We start from the raw sequence: 24,966 nt of genomic DNA on the forward strand, positions 1-24,966 counted from the left end.
CGCTATAAATTCGACAAATATTAAAATAGTTGTTACATTGCTGCGCCGGCGCCGCGCGTGACGCGTCACGTTTACATTATCACCTTCCAATAATATAAACAATAGTTTATTTCTTTTTAGTTTATTTTTTAAGGTAAGTTGAACTATTCAATTCATTTGTTTTGATGAATTTGATAGTTCGATTTTTCGTGTTTAGTGATTTTTGTTTAGTCTAAATTAGTTTATATTGTGTTTTTAATCGGTATATCATATAAGACCAGTTATTCACTGAAATTTATAATTTGGAATTCGTTGGGTAAAATATAGGTAATTAAAAATTAAAGTTATATAACTTTCTTTTCAAAAATTCCGTACACCTCTTGACTGCAACTCTTGATGAAGGAGTTGACACGACAATATTGACACTAGGTGTACCTAGATTTTGACTCAGTATAGATAAATATAGGTCGTACGTTCCTCATCTTGCTCATTCGCAGAGGCCGTCTAATAAGTGTAAAGACATTACCTGTAACGTACATCGTCTTCGCTGCCAAGACGCGAACATTGTTCAGAAATAATCGTGTAGTGTATGACTACAATGTCACAGTGTTAACAACTGATATTTTGGTGTTATTGTACTTCATATTAATATTTTTCTTTTCAGATAAAACAAGTTTTTGCAGAATAAATAAAATGGCCTACCTACAGTCTATGCCCAAATCTGAAACCATCAGAATACGCGAGAAACATGTTGGGTAAGTGTTACCAATTACTTACTATTTGTATTTCAATTAATGCTATTTACAATATGACTTTAAAAATTTAAAGTTTATTATCTCGTCATTTTATTTTCAACCGTCCTAAAAAAGGTTCTTTTTTCGGAGTGTGACTTAAAACTTCGGACTGGATAAATCGATTTTGTTGATTTTTTTTTAATTGTACGTAAAATAGCTACCATAATTTGGTCTTATAAAAAAATCATCAAGTTGGAACCAGTAGTGTTTTTGTTGAACACAAAAACAAAACAATATTATTTAAAATCATATATCCGCTTTACCAAAATAACTGTACATATAGATTCCACTAATAATGCATTTTGTCCACAGAGCCGCGTGCCAACTTTTCTTCCGTTCATCACCATTAAAGATAGTTCGGGGAATCGCTCAGTACATGTACGATGAAACTGGCGAGAGATACCTCGATTGCATCAACAATGTTGCACATGGTAAGTCGTAGTTTATACATAAAACATTACGAGATAAGCTTAATGAGGAATGTTGTATTAATTGTTAATGAACGGGATAACTAAAGGGTAAAGGGCTCTGATAATGCATCGTGATATCAGTCTTCATTCTGTCGATAGTAGGCAGTGCATGTGCTTCTCGTATTTATCAACAAACGCTACATTTTAACTTGTGGTTATAAAATGTTGCTATATCTAGGATACTGCACCCAAAGGGGAGAAACGGAACCCTAGCTATCTGTTTATGCGTTTGTAATCGGGCATTGAACTGTGAAAGACAGTTAAAATTTTCACAGATGATGGTTTTTGTTACCACTTAAAAATATAATCGGGGTTAGGTAGAGATATTATAAATAAAATAAAAAAATAAAATGCGGACAACATCACATACATTGTTCTGAACCCAAAGTAAGTTGCTAAAGCACTTGTGTTATGGAATTCAGATACAACGAAGGTACCACAAACACCCAGACCCGAGACAATTATATCAATTATTTTTTTTAGTATCTTTCTTAAGGATCCCTCAGTGTGATGAATCCGTATCACACTTGATTAGTCTAGACTAGACTAGTTCTCTTACTTAATATCTCGTTTAATTTAGGAAATAGACCCAATAAGATTGTTCCTCCTATATTTTATGATATTATTTACCGTTCGTGTAAAATCAATTAGTACAAATATTCGACAGACCACGAGAGTAAATCACATTAAGTAAACATGTCTGTGACCACTAAACGCATTGGACACAGTTTATCTTAATTGTCATTTGGAGTATAATAAGTGTGGAAAAAGCGAAGACAGTCGAAAACTAATTATAAATAGTGATAAGAAAATTAATCGGTACCTATAATGATGAAAAAGATTTGAAAGTGGTCGAAGTCGGTAAGATGTTATCGCAAACAGTTGCGCTATAAATATCAAAGTGTTTAGTAAACACGGATCGATATAGATTGGAGATGACTTCCCTGACCTTCCTCATATTATTATAATGTCGCTTTGAAACATTTATCTGTAATGATAAACCCTTTCCAAGTGACTTTCCTTGGTTTATCTGACAGGTCACTCGTATTATTCCGAATAACATACTCAATACGTTTATTGCATTCCACAATGTGAACTTAAGTGGTAGGTACACAAAATACATTAGAGCATTGTGGGCCCTGTCGGGCATAACAAAAATAAGAATTTGTAGGAGGCCTATTTATAACATTTTCAGTTTTATAATTAGTAATTATATAGGTAAATATTTTTTACAATTCTTATCTATATTTGGTTTTGGTATTCATATCTAAATTTCTATGAATTTAAATTATATACAATACACGTGCTTTTGTGGTCTATGGAAAGTAGACGGAAAGGCCACAGGAAATCGCCTAAGATCGTTCAATCCCGTTTTATCAGACGCACTGAAAACAGATTCTTCCGATGGTCATAGATTCGCAGTTCTATCATATTAGAGCCTAGATCTGGTTATCAACTAAATCAAAGGTTTTCTTTTACAGTTGGCCATTGTCACCCACACGTGGTGGAGGCTGGACGCAATCAAATGTCCCTAATATCAACTAACAACCGCTACCTTCACGACGAACTAGTGATCCTAGCCGAGAGGCTCGTCAAGACCTTGCCGGAGCCTCTGTCCGTCTGTTTCTTTGTGAACTCCGGTTCGGAAGCTAACGATCTCGCGCTAAGACTCGCCAGGATCCACACCAAGAACAAGGATGTCATTACCTTAGACCAGTAAGTTTCTTATGATGATATAAGTCCATTCTCTTGCGGGGTTAGGGTTTCGGGCACTTCTTGGGTCAAGATTACAGATAATACAGTCAAACTGCTTAAAAAATTGTGTCCGATGTATCTTTTTGCTAATATGCCTGGAACACTTGTCTGGGTATCGTGACGTAGACCCCCGTTTTTTGTCGTTACTTCGAGCTCTTCGAAGTGTTATTAGGGTGCTACTAGCGCCTGTTTGTTACAGCGCGTATCATGGCCATCTTACGTCTATGATTGATGTGTCTCCCTACAAATTTAACCTACCCGGAGGTCCAGAGAAGCCGGAATGGGTTCATGTGGTAAGTTGTACATATTGACTGGGTTGCACACGGTTGTAGTTGTATTAGTTTATTGGCACACATTGTCTGCCCCTTATCGCCAAACTATATTTGGAAGCTAGAGTAATCTTTGCACTTAAGCTGATAACAATAATATCTCTCCTCGATTTTTAACGTAATTACATAACTAAATCTAATTAAACTTCTTATCATATTGTTAATCTGTACAAGGATAAGAAGCCTGCTTTATAATCATATCTAATTTATCCTACCAGTTATGGCACAAATGTTGTCAAAAAGTACTTTTAATGTCAAGAGAATTTTATACGTCAGTAAAAACTTTAAGTTGTAAAATTAGCATCATGAAGAACATCATGTAGTATATTACTGCCTCCAAGCGTTACGGAGTAAGAAATCTTATGAGCGTAGCATTATGGATTAAAATTGAATATCAAAAATTAACATTAATGGAGCATAGTTCTTAATATTCAATTGTTTCACCAGGCACCCGTCCCAGATGTGTACAGAGGGAAATACGTTTACCCTAACGACTCCCTGAATGAAGAGGAGTTAGGGAAACTTTACGCTAGTGAAGTTGGCAAGATCTGTAAAGAGAGTAAGAGAAAAAATGGCGGCGTTTGTGCGTTCATCGCGGAGAGCTTGCAAAGTTGCGGAGGCCAAATCATTCCGCCCGAGGGTTACTTTAAAGAAGTTTACCAGTAAGTATTTTAAAAGACTGATAGAAATTTGTAATTGTTTTACGGGTAAATACGACCGGCGTTATTATTAGCGATCGATTCTAATTAAAGCATCGACTAATTATTTCTTAATATGACACTTCGAGGTTGGGTAAATGAATATAAAATTGAAATCAATTATAATAATTGCTAATTACATTATCCTTTTCAACGATTCATATTTTTTGTGCATTTTGGTGACAGTAGGTATCTAATGATTTTCCTTTTGCTTACAAGGTGATTTCCCGTTGTTGGTATTTTTTAAGATCCAGCAATTTTTTATTTATTGCAGGCGAGAACTTGTCGACCATATCGAACAATAAATTCAAATAATTGTTCGTGTATTGGCCTTGTGCGCTATTTGCTAGTCGTTACGCTCGAGTTTATAGATAAACATTTACAGTTGCTTCGAAAACAATATTATTTAATACTATACTATAGGTATCTATTTCTAATTTAAGGGTAAGACATACTTTAAAATTAGAATGTTTATTTAACTATCACTATTTTGAAAAACAAAACATACGCCTTGCCCTTAACATTTTGACTAAAGAATTTTGCAATGTCCATTAATATTGAAATAATTATTTTTTCAGACATGTCCGCGAAGCCGATGGTGTGTGCATTGCCGACGAAGTCCAGGTCGGTTTCGGTCGCGTGGGCACCCACATGTGGGCATTCGAGACCCAGGACGTCATTCCTGATATTGTGACCATGGGCAAGCCGATGGGCAATGGCCACCCAGTAGCGGCTGTGGTCACAACACCAGAAATCGCTAAGAGCTTCGCTGATACTGGAGTGGAATACTTTAATACGGTAAATATCAGTAAATAGCATCTATTATTGCTCTTGACATCTCCACTACAATTATGATATTTGAGTTTCGCTAGTAGATGTTATATCATATAGACATATAGATAAGTAAAATGCGAACATGTTATGGTTAATTAAAGTCAGTAAAATCTATACAAGTATCCGCTTTAAAGTTATTGATTCTGATTTTTACTAAGTGTGTTAAGTTAAATTGGATCTAAATATTAAAAAAATATGTTAGCTACCTTTATTCTTCTATCTATCATACATGATACAAAACTCAAGCTTTAAAAATAATTAACACCTTTTTAAAATTCCAGTACGGTGGCAACCCAGTCTCCTGCGCAATCGCAAACGCGGTTCTCGACGTCATCGAAGAAGAACGTCTGATGGAGCGAGCTCACCGCGTCGGCAACCACTTACTGAGCCGCTGTGAGCAGCTGAAGCATAAGCACAGTCTGGTTGGCGATGTGAGGGGCAAAGGTCTGTTTGTGGGAGTCGAGCTAGTGACCGACAGGGAGACCAGGACGCCAGCCACGGCGGAGGCGAAGCATGTTGTAAATAGGTAGGTTATTGAACTGCTCAATTCTTGCTACTCGATAAAGAGGGTACCTTACTTTTTTTTGCTATAAGGTGTGCTGGTTTATAGTTTAAAGGGGAAGTTATTTTGTAGTAGGGGAATCTGTAGGCATGCAACAAGATATTGTTTGAAAATATGTTTTACAATTTGACGTATAAAAAGAAATGTTTATTACTTTTATTGAAATATTTGTTTGCGATAAAACTGTATCGGATGGTTTTTCAATCGACAATCTGTTATTTATATTTATTATTGAAATTGAACAAGTTTTAACGTACCATATCTAAGTATCTTATATTCAGAATTCACATGATTCAAAATACCTACTTAGTAATATTATCAACATCTTAAATATGTAAACATAATCAATTATTACCTGGGTGATTCTCAGGAAAAAAGTATCACAAATTAAGAACATCATTATCCTCACCACATTTTTCATACTGCAGATTGCTAGATTTAATATTATTTCTATCTAAGCTTGTAAAGTACTACGGCTATTACTAGATGAAGTAAGAATTAAAACATTTTAAGCATCATAGTGAAGTGAACCAGTTGGTGAGGATAATGATATAACCTTAACTAGTGTATTTTTTCCGAAGAATCACCCACCTACTAAAATGCCTTCATACGAAATAAGTACTAAAATATATCATCTTGTCTAACTCAACAAACAATATTGTTTCCAGAATGAGGGAAGAAAAGATCTTGATAAGCCGCGACGGGCCTGACAGTAACGTGTTGAAGTTTAAGCCACCTATGGTGTTCTCGACGCAAGACGCTGACAGGCTCGTCGACACCTTAGATAGGGTGTTAGCAGAGCTTGATGGTACGAGAACCTCCATCAAGTTGCAGGTAATTATCCTTTATTTATTTAATTCGCTGTATTTGTTGAGATATTCAGAACAAAGAATGTTGAATTGCATTTTGAAATTCCTATGTTGGAACAAATAATATTATAAAACGAAAGGCTAAAAGATTTTTGGGTGTTAACTGTTAGTCTAACTTGAGCATTAGACCTAGTTAAGAATTGGCAAAATTGTTTTTGCTACCTTTGTTTAATTTTAATCGAAGGAATATTATCAGTGAACACTATCTTTAATTAAGTACTAGCTACAGCTATTTTAAACGTTTCTATACGATATCTTATTTTAGAATACAATACAATGCTATTATTAATTTTTTAAACAGGTTCTGGTCACACCTCTGGAAGAAAACAACGACGCCAGTATAAGTGCGAGTGTTCAACAGAGCATCAAAAGCACGTGACCATAACAAGAATACAACTAAGTTATAAGTATTAATCGAATATTAAGGCTGTAAATATAGATATTAACATACATAGACCTAAGTTACTGATACTTAAATAAGATACAATGCAATACTATTTTGTAAGAAAATAAAACAAGAATTTTGTGCACAAAGATAAGTTTTATTTAATACTGAATTATCTTTTTCTTTTATCACATTTTTTAGCATGTTCAACACACAAGTCACTTAAAGTATTATCATCCGAGACCTGCAATATACAAGGTTCAGATGATACAACTACATTCTTAATTAAAGACACAGTGCAAAAATAACAAGTGATTAGGCTCAATCAGGATACCTATGATCACTTCAATCTTATATCTAAAATTTGGAAAAAGTTATACAAAAATACCTAAAACTGTTTATCAAAAGTAAAGGGGCTTACTATGTGGTACAAAAAGATATAATAATATTTGAGCCATTGTTTTCCTGGTTTTGACAAGAGTGTTCAATTTAATAAGTAAATCTACTTATAAATACGATTTCTTAGCCATGAGACTGACAACCAATCATCTCTTGACAAAAGGTTCTACAATTTGTGCTGATCCTTTTCAAAATCCAGTGGTATACTCTTAATAGTTATTTACCATTTAAAAATGGCATGCTGCTTTTAGCTCAGTGACATCACAAATTCCTGGAATGTCATGGTTTAAATATAATAGACACAAAGTTAACTCCTATACCTAATTGAGAGCAAAATTTAAAGTAATGATCTTAAAGTAAATCCTTGTCATCCAGATTCACATTTTTAATGAATCTGCTAATGTACTCGAGAGTGAGTATTGGTGGTTTCTGAGCATTTTTAGGGTTTGAGCATTTTCTTTGTGGTTTCACTTTATACCCCTCAGAGCCAGGTGCATATGCGCAGTTCTTGTAGTTAGCTGTGTGGTCTCCTTTACAATTTGCGCATGTAGGAGGCTCTAACTCAGGATTCCTCTCACATTTTTTGGATAGATGGTCTCCAGCACACTTGACACATTTAATAAGACCATAGCAGTAACGTTGAGAGTGACCCCATTTTTGGCAACGGTAACACTGTGTTGGCTTTGAAGCTGGGGGTTCTAACTTCACATCATGCCCCATCACTTTTTTAAGCTTCAGAATAGTTTTCCCCTGTTCATCATAAGGCACTACAGCTAGTACCAACATGGTTTTGTCTCTCCGTTCTTCCTTAGTCTGCATTTGATGAACTCTTATAACAGGGATGGAAACCGATTTCAATTCTTGTTTAATTTTATTCAAATCTGTTCCAATTGGAATCCCTCTGATAACCACTTTCATTTTCCTTTTAGATGGGCTGCCATAAGTGTGGTATGGCAATTGCTTTTTATTGCAATATTGCATAAAAGATTTGTGATCATTATGAGTTACACAACTTATCTTGTAATAGTTGGAGCTGGTGCTCACTGGGTAAATTTTGATTCCCAGGCTTGCAATTTTTTTGACGTGTTGTTCTAGGCGTATTTTTTCAGGTGTATGGAGAAATATTGGTGGTACTTTCAGCTTGAGTTTTGGCCATCGCGCTAATAGCTCTGGATTGATATCACTGTCTAAGATAGTCTCACCTGGTGGAGGTAATTCTGGCTCTTTCACAACCTGGACTGGCTTTAAATCATTTTTTACTTCCTTAACCGCCTTCGATTTCTTCTTTTTACCCATTTTTTCTGTAAAATTATATGTATTTGTACTTCAAAGCAATTTGCAGTGATTTATCATAAATTAATCGGAGGGACTAAAAAATATAATAATGTTAGCTGATTTATGAAATGAATTTATGAAATTAGTTATTTCGTTGTATATGAAATCATGTAGGTAGAAATAATTAAGAAATGTAAAACCTTATTTACAAAACAGTTAACGGTATTATAATATCAAAATTTGAATAATTAGATGAGTAAAATAACTCACGTTTTCAAAATACACGTACTATTTTTCGGGATTGGCAAAATAAATAAAAACACGCCGCGCCAATATTCAAAACTAAATTATCATACCATCCATAGACTGTCATGAGTTGTCAAAGACAACACTACACTGTTCCCTGATATTCTCTGCTAGCTTACTAAAACTTATTGGACAAAATCAATAAAACGGACGCCAAATTTGGTGCAAGCAAGATTATTAATCATGTTATTTATGATTATTTTATCAATTTAATTTAATTTTGATGAATTACAAAACTGCTTGGCAATGTGCCATTCTTTGCAACAGCTTTATTTGCTAGGGATATGTAGCCTTTTGTTTCCTATTTAAGTTTCAAATATTGAAATGTATTATATCACCTCAGAGGTATCGTTGTAATTTTAAAATCATTCCTTATCCTTATTTTTGTTTGTTGCAAGTGTATTGTTATATTGTTCGTTGAATCGGAGAGGACGCTTGACGCTATTGATGTAAATTGGCGCTTCAGCGGAAACTATGAAGCTCAGTAGATTTTTAGTTTAACGATGATGTCAATACCCATAAATTTAGTAAAACTTTTTCCTTACATAAAACAGGATAAAAATGTTTAGTGAAATATTCATTTTTGCTCATGCGATAGTTCAGGGTAATTTCGAAAACGGCTGCACTGATTTTGATGAGATGTTACAAGTAGTTCACTCTGCCTCTATAGTGGCCGATTGACTTAGTATTTTTCAACTAATATATATTTTTTATCAGATCGCAGATCGCGGTAAAACTCTTGCCTTGCGCCTTCAGCACACATATTTCATTGTGTTTGATTGTCGCGTATTTAAAAACATTGTTCATTCATGCTGCAGATCCCAACATTGATGTTAAAACTGTGCTAGCTACATACACAATAACTATAGTCATTAGCTTTCCTATCCGCCGTAATTACAATTTTTAAAACACCCCCAAAACTGTTCTACATAAAGAGATGAAACAAGCAGCCAACGACCCAAGCGAACATTAATATGAAACATAAAGAAAACCCTCGCAAAAATCAGTAATTTACTATGTAGTATGTGCGTACCTGCTCAACCTTTCCGGGGCGTTTATTATTCATAGTATTATAATTTCAGATTGAAATATAATGACATAATGTAAATCGGATAGAATACCCGGTATTTCGAACCTTATTCATAGTATAAATGTATTTGAATCGTGTTAAATTGTGTAAGAAGAATTTTGAGAGTTGACGATCGAAAAAATCATGTCTATAAGGACGTTTGAGTCCTTATTGAATAAGAATAAGAATTTTAGATTTATTCTAAAACTTTTAAGAATGAAAACATTGGTCAAGTGCGATTCCAACTCGCAACACTGAGGGTTCCGTACAAAAGGGGAAGAAAAACACATTTATGACCGTAACAACTGTAATTATAGCGGCAGCAGAAATAAGTACAACATTTATGAAAATTACAACTATTTAGCGACACACTTCCTGATCCTGGTTACGGAAGGACGTATAAACAGACGGACAGACAGCAAGCCTCAAGAATAGATTTCCATTTTTATTTCTGGATAGCCTAAAAAAGAGCGCTAAATTGTATTATAAGGCATTTAGAGCCATTTCCAACTGACTCGTCTTTATCATTGACAGTATCTTTGGGCGATTAAAAAAAAAACAAAAATATACATTCGGTAAACTGCACAGCACATTGCCAATATTTTTCGATTACACAGTAAGAAGCGTCCGATTTTATGGACATACAGCGTAACATTTTAAAAGAATGTTATTGTTACAGGCTACTCCTATTTATTGCATCGGGATTTTAAATACAATAGTACATTTTTAAGTTAAATATTCAACTTAACTTTATTTATCCATAGCCTTAAAAAAGTTTATATTTATTATTAAATTATATATTTATTATCAAATTTATATTTATGAATTTTGTAACTTTCTTTATTTCTTCTGTTCATTTATTCAAGAATGAAAAGTCAATGTTCGTTAAGCAATTTAAATAAAATAAATAAAAAAAAAGCGTAAATAGGTTTAACAAAATATTTGCTATTTTATTCACATTATATTATAAGTCGTTAAACACCAGCAAAGCCCTTTTATCTGTTCGTCCGATCACAATGTCAATATTTAAATTTCTTTTTAGTAGGCAACATCGTTATACAGGGGCTCGGACCTCATAAACTGTTATCGCTTCACCTCCATCAAAGTTATCGGAAAATATACTTACGTCATAAAATACTGTCCTTACCTATTTACAGCCGATACTTTGGACACAGTGCTAATTCTCAAACCCTTCCCCAGGGCCGCCGCACCTTATTTTTTATGTTATTACCAAGAATAAAATTAAATAGTATTATCAGTTTCGCTGTTATACAATGCCCCATAAGTATTCTTTATGCTTGGTTCAATATTTTTTATATGACTTGGAAGACGCAGCCGGCCGAAGCACGTGCGCAAACTTGCCATTGCGACCGTTACATCAATCTTGTCTACCTTAGAATGTTTTGTGTACGCTTTTCTTGCGCGGATCCTTTAAAACTCCATTCTTAAAGTCCGTTGGTTTGAATAAAAAATGTTTGCACCCCTCGGGGCTGTTGAGACGTTTCGTTACCGGGAGGTGTAGGGACTGTGTAGACAATGAAGGCATTCAGAGCGTGGACAATGCGAGGATCCCGTGCTGCAACGATTAGCTGGATTTATTTAACGGTCGTGATCTTAAGGATGACCTCGGGGATAGCGGAGCGTAAGGACGAGTACGGCAACGGTTTTATTTGTGTTATGGGATCTTTTTTTTTACAAACGGACTTTGTAAGTAATGCAGTCTGCGTCAGTTTTACTTTTAATGTTTTGGTAATAACCTTTTTTAGACAGCTGTGAGTGCTATGAAGTGCAGTTTAAGCAGTCAATGTTTCACCTAATTAACCTACTTCTACAACAATATGAAACGTTTCTGAGAAACTACAATATTAACAGTTGTGCCAGCTATCACTAAACCGGCGCTGAGCTTAATGAACTGTTATTGTGTCAACAATGTTTAATAAAATCCCAGAAGAACGACACTGAGGCGTGTTTGTAAGTTTGGGCCAGATGTAGTAAACTTTACTACACGATAAAGTTAAGGAGTGCTAACGAGCTGCTCATTATGTTATCATATTGGACTTGTGAAATGTTGTTTAGGTTTCATTTGAGATGATTATATTATACTTATATAAGTGTACACCAAATTTTGGGCAGAAGGATTTAAACCTATTCTCTTTGTTACAACTTAAAAAATATAAGTAAACTTGATGGTTAGGCAAATTGAGCTCACGTTTGATCGACACGTGTATATTACGCGAACATATATTATAGAAATCCAGAGTGATAGGGGAGCAATTATGTTTGAGAACGATTAACGTAAGTGGTTTGGCACGCGCTCCGCCCGCATGTGACATGCGATGGGTTATGTCGGCTCGTGACGTCATCTCACAACACATCCTAAAATCAAAGCTGTGTTTCACGACGTTACATGAAACCTAACTTGTTGGGCGGATGGGCCCCTACACGTGTAGTCGGTTGTTGTGACGAGAATACCCTCCTGTTATTAGAAAGCTTTTAATTTAAACAACGCGACAGAAACATATATATGTATATACACAAACACATACATCATCACTTTCACGTGTCTTTTTTGAAAACGTAGGAGTCGACATTTCCTATCAGACTACCCTGAGAAGAGCAGTATTTACTTTTATGGGCTTGTTATGTTGTTTTTATATCTACATTAGTGTTCTGATTCCTAACAGACATTGTTAGCTATTGCTAAAAGATCGAAGCGTAAGCGCTAAATAAATATTTAATGAACAAACATATTTAATAATAAAAACATATTTATTCGCTGTTTACTATATTTTTCTTAATTCACAATAAAATATCCTAAATTGCAAATTTATTGTGAGTTAAGCAAGCACATTATTTACCTAGAAGTGTGAACTGAAATCAACTTAAAATCAGAATTGCGGAGACTTTTGCCGCTTCCCACTACAAATTAGTGTCCAATGAAGTTGATAACATAAACAAATCAAATATTATTTATCCCACGATTTATACAATAAAACGTGTGAATGACCGGCAGCGCTTTGATGTTGGTGACAACGACATGTGGGTATGCGGGCGGCACGCGCCGCCTCAGCACTTTGCTTTGACTGTATCTATCTCGTTACTATGAATGGCCCGCAAAAAATACAACTAACATTGTATTATTTTAAATGTCGAACGAAAGACAGGAACTGTCCGCAAAAAAGTAAACGATAAAAAAAACTGGAAAGAAGGTAGGTAAACTTTTTATTCGAAAAACTTTTTGTAGCAAATTGTTCGCGTAGGTTGCAAGTAATGACACTATCAGAACCTAATTCGAGAGCCGGGCATCCGTCACACTTTTGCGAAGGGTCCACTATGACACGGATATCACGAGGGTTGTCAATCATCCTGCAGATTCCGGAAGGTTGCAGCGAAGGATGACAGCCACCGACCCGGCTGACATATTGCCCTAAACGTCCGCTGCCCTCACATTTATATTCTGTGCCCGAACTCCCGATCCAAGATAATGCTTTTACAATAACGATCGCGATGACGACGAATTCGATTTCAATACCGAACGTCGACCTACAGACATCTATTTATTATGATAATTCGAAATGTTAAGTTGAAATTCCTGCTTTAGAATAACAAATAGTTTAAAAAAAATCTCCTTGTGTCTGAATACAATGGGATATTAATTATGTAACGTTTGAACTAGTGATCTGTTTATTGGTAGGAAATGTTAAACAGTATTGTTCATGGATGCGCTTTAAAGGGACTTGAAGAAAGCTTTGGTATTTGCATTATCGATAAAAAAGAAATGTCCTTTCAGGAAGAGGCGGTTTCACGATTTTTATTTTTTATGTCAGTTTGTTTTTACATGTATAAAAAACCTTCATCGATGTCAACACCTGTAAATATCCTCTATCTGTAAAATACACGATGTTTTCGCTCCATTTCTTAGCATCGCTTAGCGTAAAAAGCATAAAGGCAGCCTACTGTCCAAAATAATTATTTCCTTTTGTAAATCACATAATAATGGCAAGCTACATTGTAACAGAATCCAACTGTCAGCTTTCAAAATGAAATAACACTAACCCATAATGGAGCACCATTGTAAGCAAGACATAAAAAAAAACGATTGTCTCTTTACAAGGAAGAACCGTATTTGCTTAAAGTGCAGCGACAAAATCGTGCAATTTTATTCGAATCGTTGCCAGCTGGTTGAATAAAAAGCAAATTTTATATACACCTTGCGCTTGTGCTCACTTTCCCACGACATCAGAACTCCTTCGTTAGGGGCCGGATCCGAAACGACCAGCTGTACCTATAAGGCGGATTCGAAACTACGAGAGATACTAATGAAAACATTTAGGTAAAGCCTGCACTTCGGCTTTGTCGCGAAGATTTATGTTTTAATTGCCATGAAGAATAAATTCTATTATTAAAATTGCAAGCTTTGTGCGAATACAATTTAATTTTTGTTTCTGAATTAATGGCGCGTTTACATTGCAATGTAATTATACAAGCTAATTATATGTTCTTACAGTTCTAGTAACATCAACTGTGGTGTGTATGTTTATTCTAATTAAATGTTGTATTTCATTTAGATTATACATGCAACTTATTGTACGATATTGTTTCTTTGCAGGCGCCTTTGTCTCGAGCAACTTGCTCAAGACAAAAGCAAAGAGCACCAACTCCAAACTTATCTACGGGTAGATCAATTCAATTGTTATTAAGAAATTCATACAATTCTATTGGCTTAACTCACTTTAAGATAAACTATAATCTTGTCCTGCTTTTTATTACTCACCGTTGTCATTTACCTACGTAGGTATCTCGGTGTAGTTTATAAAGAAGTGCTTTCGAAAACGGTTCGCATACGATATTTTTCACGCAAATATAAACGTAAATAATGAAGGCTTTCTTGTATCGACAATCATCATTCGTCTCAGTAGACTTCTCATGCTTTAAGGGAAAACAGCCAATTTAAAATATGACAGGAAATTGTATAGATGGAGAACAAATTACGTCGATATAATTTTATAAAAAAACCTGTTCAAAGCTACGAATGAAAGGGCAAAAAGCATTTTATAGAGGAACAGGAAACAATTTCTTAAGTCAACTAAACAGGAAAGTGAAAAACTCGAGGAAAACGTACTTTATAATACAACGGGTTATAGGTACATGTTTGTATAACGACAGCTCCGTCTCCTAAAATATGTTTCCAACTTATTCTCCCCAAGATAATAGATGGGACGTCCGTAATTCTGCGTCAAATAGTTTAACGGCGAGCGACCTCTATATAATACCAGACCTATGGAGATATATCAGAAGAATAATACGTCTCAATATGCAATAAACTGGGGAAACGTATGCGACCTCAGATACGCGAGGATATCTCGAGAGCACACCTGAACTAGATTACTGTATCCGCGCTATAAAAAACCTCGGTTCAATCGGGCGCCAAATATAAGGGTGAATTTGAAAAGGGCCCGAGGCTATTCCGCGCAGTGGTATATCAAATTGAGCGCGGGTTTTTTGATTCCTATAAACAGCTTCACGTGTGAGCCGTTTGATAAAAGAAACACGTTTATTGAGTGGATTTGAAGTAACAATGACTTCCTTGCATGTAAGACTCTATGTAGGCCATCTTTTTTGATGGTTTATTCGCTTCTGAGAACGCGGGGTTTACCTCGAGTCCTTGTATAACTAGAGCTTAGTATAAGACGGTATCCGGAACCAGCAATACAGATATTTACTATATTATTTTGTTAAAGCCGTGTGAGCACATTCCCTTAATGTCCAGTTGTATATCATCTGTTTATTAAAATTTGCTGTTTTCCATTTGAATATTCCCTGCACCAGCGTACCTACTTGATGTATACTCCACTATTGCGACCATCTTACTATTTCCCGAAGGTGTCGTAACAAAAATTTTAAGGGTAATAGAATGTTAGCATCCAGGCAACATATAGGTCTCATTTTTCGTTCTCGTAAGGTAGAGGCGTGCAAAAAATATCTGAATAACTTCACCGTTTTCTCCTATCGTTGTGAATAGAAATCCTTCTATTTATCGAGGTATTTAAGAGGAGTCAGTAAGGGGTCACTGTAGTTCGTATATTTTGTATGAGCACACGTGCAACTCCTAACTTTGCTTTTAAGTAAGGGGTTACACTTGAAGGGGACCAGGAAAAAGCTTAATCAATACACGTTTCACCACATGAAATAGCTAAGATGACGGTCATAATATCCAAATTAGGTCAAAAAACAAGCGATGCCAAGCGCACTGTCAGCAAAACTTTTCCACGCTACGTTGCCCATGAAGTTGTTTACTCAGAAATAAAACAAACATTTCAGTTCTGCTATTTTATTTTCTGAACACTTGCACGAACATAAAACAAAAAAAAACGCGTCGTAATATAGGAACGCCGAGCGCGATGTGCTGGTGTAATGTTGTACGCGTATTTAGTCGTTTGCATGTGACAGCGCGCCGTAATAAAGTTGGCCCGGCCTCGTACTAGGCGCTTAATATTAAAAGCTTAAAGCTCACCTCACATCCTTGTCTATACCCTACATAGGTATGTCCTTTGCAATCTTTCCGTTGTTGGCACGACCTGAATCCCCTTTTGTCCCCCGTGAAAAGAACGGAGGCCAGAAAGCGAGTGTGTGCTTTAATAATTGAGGAGAGGCGCCCCTCCTTGCGAGATGTACTTATTAACAATAGTCATTGGGAAGTGCGTCGTAACTGCGAACCGGGTCAAGTTCACTCAGACGTTATGAATTCAATAAGGAAGCCGGTTTTCTTATAAATTATTCCTTTCAACTATCTTTGTACTTTCTTCCTTTATTGGTGTGATGCTGGCCGCTGTCTGCATGGAAGCTTAAACTGAAACGGTTGTGTATTCAATTTGGAAAGTATTCTTTTTCGACTCGTGGGAATTTTTGTAAGCATAAATGCATAACGTTTAAAGATTTATATGTTTGAAGGCAAAAAAAATATCTTACGTGATGTAGTGATAGGAAAACTGCATAGCTTATTTGATCTCTACTTATTATCACTAAAATTATGCGAAAAAATGGGAAAACTTGAATAATACAATATTCAACGCTTTCCAACCCCAATCTTTCAGCGTAGGTTTTGTCATGGAAGCGGGTTATTATAGTCGGCTGGCGGGCTGGCGGGTCCCTTCCCCCGTCTTAGATAAATCCTACCAATCTGTTACGTAAAACTTGTGAGATTTACGATTACATTACGCCTATATGAATATATGACGTCATTTTAAGACGACGAAATTGTTTCGAAAGTTCTACGTTATATTGTAAATTAGTAAGAAGATTTTCGTCATTTTCATCTACTAGGAAGAACGTTTTACCGCTTAGTTCTCATGAAAAATTGTATCAAAGAATTATGTTATGTAAATCATATTTAAACCGTTTAAACTGATATTTTCAGTATTCATATTCACACAAGCTGCTTGAAATCTCTTTGTCACAGTTTGTTTTCTGCAAAACTGCTGCACGACAAAATTCAAAATAATGTTACTGTGAAATTTACGCGCCGGTCATAAAACGTATGTGACTTTCATATTTTATGTTATTATTGCTTAGAGTTGCTATTGTATCAAGGAAGTATTCGGGAAAGTACGCCCACGTGTACTTCATAGACAAATGCATTGATTTAAAATGCCTGACACTCCGAGACGAGTATTATTGGTGACCATAATTATTTGTATCACTTTTCATTCAAGGGAATTCATGAGGAGGGACTCGGTCCTTTTTAAAGGCGTACACAGGGATACAGGTCCTTCGTGCAGGGGCCTTCTCGAGAACTTTAATTTACAATTTGATGATCTACAAGTGACTACAAGGTAAGTATCATTCACCTCCGCTCTATGGGAGAACGAACGCAAAATGACAGGCGTTAAAGTTCTAAGTATGGATATAAAGTAGCTATGGTCAGATTTGCCTTATTATGAAATCTGATGAGGAACTAAATTCAATTACTCGTCAAAATTGTTTCAAATTACTACAATAACTACAATTTCCACGCTTTCCTCGAAAAATAACAAAACAAGTACTTAGGTGCTTCCATTTTGAATTTACGTAGCTAAATAAGTTCTTAGAAGCGACATTATAATTTATGTATTAGCTAGAGAACCCCAATTACAGTGTTTGTGGGATAGTTAACGCGGTATAGCACTTCCTAAGGGAATGCCAACAAAAAGGTAAGGGATGACCTGCTTCCGAATTAAATAAGTTTGGTTCCCGGCTTGGACGTTGGATTACAAAGTTTATTTATATTTAAATTTATTTGTACTTCGGTAAATAATGGTACAGGCGGAAAATGTTCAATTCCTACTGTTTAGAAAGAGACAAGTTGGAAATTAGCAAAAATATTTAAAATTGATTTTCCATGCGAAAAGGAATGAAGGATATAAAAATAGTTTTGGTTGTGTTGCTTTTTCTTATTGCTGATTGTAAGATATAGCTTAAAAAATTAAATTATATTGATAATGCATATTATATATTCTACCTAATAATTGTAAATTTCGTATGCATTTTCCTATAATATAATTAATTATCTTTGACTAACAATTGATCGCTTCAAACAGCTCATTTTATCAATAATTTCTAAATTGATGTCATGATTACTGTTCTGCATATTAGAGAGACAATAGAACTATAATCATAATAATTGGAACATAATTAAACAGAGCAATACTTGGTTATTAATTATAGGTTATGTTCGAATACGCAATTATTAATAGTTACCTGTTTTGGTAGAACACCGTGTCAGCTGATTATTTATTAATAACTCAGTTATAGAGTGATTGGACGAAATTAAATGAGGCGGGAATATCATCTAGTAATTCTAATATGGGCTATTGTGTTAGTATGACCGAAGCTGGTATGGAGGTTAGATAGGCAGCCGTCCTCTGTGATAATGTCATCTGAGGATCTACCAAGTCTTAAATTAATATTAATATGGTTGAGGAAGCGTAAAACCGCGATACACAGCGTAGCGCTGTTTCTTCTACAAACGCGAAATATTACTTAAAGACGTGTCGTTAGGCATTAGGCCTAAGGAACTAAGAATTGACTGTAGAAAAGCTTAGTGACCAACATAAAACAAGAATAAAGCTTATATAAATTGATGAAAAGTATGAATACCTATCTCCAATGCATCTTGAGGAACAATATTATTTAAGACCTTGAATACATTTTGAAATGCGCAATTAATTACTAGTGAAGATGCAGATTAAAAAAAAAGTAACAATTTTCTGAGCTTTCTAATTTATATACTCCACCATACAGGTGAGTCAAACATAGCAAAAAAAAAAAATGCCACAGCTAAATCGCAAGTTCTTCAACAAATCCAAAAACACCAGACAAACTACTCGTCAAATATATCATTTAATACCCTTCAGACAAATCTATCAAACTTTGTAACACAAAAATCTTCACAAAAGATAGCAAACAATAATAAATGCACGTATCTGACGGAGGTATTACTGCAGAGTTTGACTTGAATCTTATTGTCTTTGAAATGCACGTGCATTTCCCCGGGGTCCCTCTCGGAACCGAGTTGTATGTAGTTTGACCATGTATGTATATAGGTAGTTATTGCTTAAGCATATGCAAGTGGACGGCACTCCTTTTGTTATTGTTCGTGTTTGGTTTGAATTTACTTCATTATTAGGGTAGAAATTATTGCCTTTCAGTTTTGTGTTTGGGTTTTTGGAAAGTTTTGGCTTTGACTGATTATTTAACGAGTGATAAAAAAGTTGACAATTCAGAATTAGTCGGTCCGTATTCAGTGTATCATAAATCCTGACAATTATCGATAAAAATATAAATAATGTTGTTTTCACAGAATTTATAATAAAAAAAGATACAGATCTTTTTCAGAATTATGAGATATTTAAGCATGTTATTTGGTGTTTTCCTGCAGGTTCCGTGTTACATTCAATGAATGAATAAAACCAACAACAACATAAAGGTGTCTCTACTTATACCAATAACGAAATGTTTCTTAAAACATCAAAACTTTTCAGCCAGTCCATAAGAAAGTTTATCCCACTTAAAGGTATAATTTCACGTAATACACAAATTACTTTTAAAGCTATTTACTTTCATTCTAGAGCTTAACTATACTTAAATTTGCAGAATGGCTCTCCAGATAGCCGTGAGAAGCTTTGCGTGAAGTTTAAGAGTTTTTAACGGAAAATGTGCAAAAGAATCTATGGGAAGTTGCTTTTATATTGCTAGGGTGGATTTCTTAAGGATATTAAACTTAAATTGGGTGACGTTTGTTGTATATTTTGTTTGTTACTGTCCAATGCGGGTTTGATATTATTTATCGTGATAAAATATTGTCTCTATCTTTGGTATTTAAAATTACCTGAAAATAGAAGTAAAAGCTAATAGATTTTTTAGTAAATACAAGTAATAAAAATTCTATTAGCTTTTTTGGTGTAAATGGACCCGAATACAGAGTTTATTTAACATGTATTTTTTAAACTACTTCCGCATTAAGTTATTTAATCCTTGTGTCGTGTAGGGTACAAATGCTTGGCCTTTTATTAAAAAATAACAACATTTCGTCTATCTTTCCCATTGCTCCATTCCTTGTCGTTTTTTTTATAGAAAAATCCTTAACTAGGTACAATAATGTCACAGTAATTATAGAAAGCTAAACTACAGTAATTTGACTTTATCGTAATCATCCTGTTTGTAGTTAGGAACTTGTAATTAACTAATGAGACAATTTGTAATGTTTTAATAATTGACAATTAAGATAATTGACGATTTAATTGTTTTAAAGTAAAACTTGTCCCTTAAATATTTTGTCGAAATTAAGATTAGATAATTATTAATACTGAATGATAATTGTTTTTGATGAATTATTATTATGCTATGCTGACATAACTCGTGCCGAAGACGTAAGGATCAAGGACGATGAAGATATTTGCCCAACTGTGAGCCTATACAGTAAAACTGGGACAAACCTACTAACAAGTATTCCTATTTTTAAACCATCTAATTTGAGCTACTCCTCTCGATCATACATTTGGCAAGTCGTTAATGTCAAAGAAGAATATCGAATGTCATCATGGAAACAAAATAACATTTTCATAGATCTGAGATACGATAATGGAAGAAATATCACTGATTCGTCCACAATTGTGTATAACTAATTAACAACACTAAACGGATTGCTCTTAAAATCTTTGTAAATACGACAGGTTCAGATGCAGGTTTGTAATTTTACCAAAAACTTAGAACAAAGGAAAACCTGTTATAAATTCCCTGAACTCGTATGTAGTCTAGCATCGCATCGTCAACCGAAAAGCTTCTAAAATAATTCTCTTAGGACCCACAAATAGACTTGACTGGACGCAAGCTACAAGGCATGGATCAGTCAGCTCATAAATGGAGAGACTAATGAAAGTCGCTTTTAGATCTCTTTGAATTCTCAGGGTATTTAATCGCCATGCTCTATATTAAATGCTTTAAAATAAATACATGCAGTAAATACAAATCAAAATCGCGACACTAAGAGTTCATAATAAGGAAATTAAACTGTACCAACATTTGCCTAACCTCAAACCTAAAACCACCCTTACTTTGTCTTTTAAAACATCAACTTTCTGCCTATTTTGTAACTTACCTCTTCTTATCCACACAGCCTAGGACACATTCACCACTTATTGTCAAAAGATAGTTAGCAAAAATAACTAGTTTTTGTAATTCTTAATGGTACCTATTTATTTGTATACGTATGCTTGCTTAAAATATCTAGCAGCGAGAGCGCCAGCTGTTTATTTTTTAAGGGAAGGTGATTAGTGCCGAATTTCTGGCGTGCCAGTTACAAACACCTGTAGCGTTTTGACACAGAATGCCAGTGATTACCAGTGCCAGTAACTGGCATTCCAGTTCCAAGTGAACTGGGTTTGTGTATCACAGCCTTAATATATGGCAGACATTCAGATGATATTAGCATTCGCAACTGCAATGCCGCTGATGATTTTAGTATTTGTCAGTTTTGCAGGGATAAATATAACTAAGTATGGAATAAAGTTACGATTAGGATTGTTTTTTAAAGGTCTAAGTTTTCATTCTATAACGTAATAATATACTACAGATACAGAACAAACTACTCGTATAACATTATTTTCTGTAACTTGAAAACTGTCTCGGCAAAACCCAGCCTCATCAGCCTATTGTGCATTCAAATAAATAACTTGCAATAAGCAATTTTTAACTTCCGTCTTACATTACTTTTTTAGCTGACATTTTTTTACAGTAAACCCAATATTTTTTATGAATTTTACGGTTTAAAGCTAATTAGCAAATGACCGCGGTTTTCTTAAATACTTGGTAGATATGTAATACATCCTTTTCAGATACCCTATATATTTATCGATGCACCTAATCCTCCGTGGAGTCCAACGCACCTGTTCCTACATGTTCAAATCTGACATGCAGTGACAAGAACACGACATTAGCGCTACAAACAGAATGCCGGATTTAGTGATGTTACATTACAGCAGTGTTGTGCCGTGTCTGTGTGTACCGTGAGAATGTTCGCGGCAGTTGAGTCACATCTGCCCGGTTTATTGAAAAGAAAGTGTTATAAAAGGATAACTGACTCCTTGCAAAAACCTGTTCACGAAAACGAGCGTTTTTAAACGGTTTTTATTTTGCTTTTCATACTTTATTATGAGATACTTTTTGTCCAACTTGCTTCAATTCTAGGAGAAAGAAAGAGAAATTTTTCGATTCTTGAGGAACACGAATCTAAAATTATTAATGCGAACTTATTTCTTTTTTTCTGCCCATCAAAACTTTGGCTTTAGGAATGGGAATGCACATCGTTATACTATAGGAGTATCCCTTGATCTTGAGAATGTGAAGACAGACGTCATATGTTAATTAGGGATGTGGGCATACAATCCATGCCCAAAGTGCCCACAACCGCGCTTGTCTTAGATATATTAAAGCAAATAACAGAGCATTTATAATTATAACTATCATACAAAAACACACACGACACGACACACACTACAACAATTAAAAACAGTTTGATGAGACCAAAAATGCTCGTAGAAGAAAAGCTCACTGGTCTAAAGCTCGTTTTGTAGAAGACAGTGTGAATGATTTTCTATCGAAAACAAACAAGTGTTTTCAGAATCAGCTGTTTCATAAACATGTCCATTTTTCAACGTACAGCGCAGATAAAGTTGTGCTAGACTATTTTTTCTAGGTCTGCTCTTGAGCTAGCCTAGCCTGATTAATGGCCTAGACTGGCTAGAATGATATACATCAAAAACATTGTCAAACAATGTAATACAGTTTTATTGTGACCTTTGTTATTTCTTTAGGTACGAGTTAGTCTGTTTGTTATTGGTCAGTCGAATCTCGTGTTAGATTTTAGAGTAAATTTGTAAGGCGTTTTTTTTGGGGTCATTTAGAACGGTTGTTTCTTTTTGATTGAATGAGACCTGCAAAAATAAAATTCTAATATCCTACCAGAAATTCAAGTGATAAATAAATAAAAAAGCATTTAATAAAAATGAAAATAATACGAGCTATTTTGCAGCTCCGCAGTGAATTGCACTTATTTCAAACGCAAAAGCGAGGCATTCACAGTTAGCCTGGACAAGCTACGAAGTCAAAGAACCATTCCATTAACCGCCCTCTTTTTACCTTAATAAAATAAAGGCCTCATTATATTAAGCAATGCACGTTCTCGGGTATCGCTGAAAGGATCTTTTGTCAGGCAGCGAAACACTTGGGGCGAGTCAATCGGGCCCAGGCCGGGGCGCGAGGCCCGTTAACCTTTGTGACTGCAAATTAATGAGTAACAAGCACTTACCTTACGCAAGCACTCCTCATTTGTTTTACTCCCTAGATTTTTAGGCTTCGACTGTTCCGTACGTTTTACGATCGGTAATTAATATGGTAGAACTTTCCCCGCCAGTAGTGAAACATTTTAAGTGGCGGTCCAACTGAACTGAAATTCGGCGAACAGTTTACGGAATTAGCTCGAACGTTCGGATAAATAGTCGCTACATAGTCGAGTAGTTGGGGTATTTTTGTTGCATTTACTTTTTTACGTTTTGTATGGGCAATTTTTAAAACTACATACTCGTATGAGTGGACGGATTTCCTACAATTTGTAGTATTTCTGTTTAAGAGAATTTACTTGGGTCATTTAAATCGGCTGTTCTTCTGGTTTCTTTTTCTGCAAAAATCTTCTACAATAAGTAGAAAAAGTGAGCTCTTTTATGATGTACCTTATGGCGGCATACCTTAGTTGGCTGTAAACATATCGATCTGTTACTATGAGGATTTAATTGTTTGGCCGTGCGTATTATGATGTTAACTCTTAATTCATGATAAAAGAAATTCATTATAATATTCTATTAAAGTAACTGTTACTCTAAATAACGAATTGATTGATGCCTTCGGAAACAAAGGTTGCTTGATAAAAATATAAGTAACCAAGAATAAAATATATATAAAAGAAAGAAGAGAATATATATAAGAATTTCAAAATCTATGAAATCTAAATTTTCACATTAGTTTGGAATATCAGAGAAGTTTGATATGAACGCATGCGTATAAAAATATTTGTACACAGCGCACAAGCTCAGCGCTCGGTTCTCGGAAATATTTCGCCATTTTCGTTGAATCACTGAAGCGATACTAGAACACACTAGCTTAGAACAATATTGTAGAGACCTGGAGGGCTACCACGAACTCTAAATGTTAAAGTGTGATGGCTCTGGAAGTGTACTACACGGCAACGGAAGAGCCTTAATAAGAGAACGGTGGTAGGCCCCTTGAACTTTGTCGATTAGCTCCAAAAATTGCAAGAGCGCTGTTTGCTGCCTGCATCAACAGAGCGGCATCGTATACACAGTAATTACTGGTACCTTAATTGGTACGAGGAAAATAATGGCAACGGTAATTCCGATGCAGCGAACATTACTCTTGAAGTATTTTACATAACAATACGCAATACCGTGTGAAAGTCCGGAGCAACCCTCTTATAATGTGCATGATTATCGTCTACAATAATTCAATTTCAGTTACGATTGCGTATGTTCCCACCGGGCGAGATTTCTCCCCTAGCTCACAGGTAACAGATAGAAGGTAAGACGTTCGAGGGGACGGAATCAATGCGCACAAAGAACAGGGAACCATTGTGTGCGCTTACGCAAGGAGTCCACGTGCGCGTACGCTCCCACGGTCGCAGGGAGAGGGAGTCC

At 35.2% G+C, this 24,966-nt stretch overlaps 1 protein-coding gene across 2 annotated transcripts; it reads left to right on the top strand.

Moving 5' to 3' along the window:
• The first annotated feature begins 322 nt into the window (after window positions 1–322).
• Window positions 323–6,824, top strand: LOC113500448 (alanine--glyoxylate aminotransferase 2-like). 2 transcript variants are annotated; one of them, XM_026881251.1, is made up of 10 exons: window positions 323–566; window positions 644–734; window positions 1,086–1,204; window positions 2,725–2,959; window positions 3,198–3,291; window positions 3,775–3,989; window positions 4,604–4,823; window positions 5,141–5,385; window positions 6,090–6,255; window positions 6,592–6,824. In XM_026881251.1, exons 2-10 carry the CDS (start codon window positions 673–675, stop codon window positions 6,667–6,669), a joined length of 1,434 nt encoding a protein of 477 aa, XP_026737052.1. In that variant the 5' UTR covers window positions 323–566; window positions 644–672; the 3' UTR covers window positions 6,670–6,824. The 2 variants fall into 2 exon arrangements, with proteins under 2 accessions (XP_026737052.1, XP_026737051.1); XM_026881250.1 differs by having other exon boundaries at window positions 323–561.
• The last annotated feature ends 18,142 nt before the right edge of the window (window positions 6,825–24,966 follow it).

This window comes from Trichoplusia ni, chromosome 14, assembly GCF_003590095.1.
Source record: "Trichoplusia ni isolate ovarian cell line Hi5 chromosome 14, tn1, whole genome shotgun sequence".
NCBI classification, from domain to species: Eukaryota; Metazoa; Arthropoda; class Insecta; order Lepidoptera; family Noctuidae; genus Trichoplusia; species Trichoplusia ni.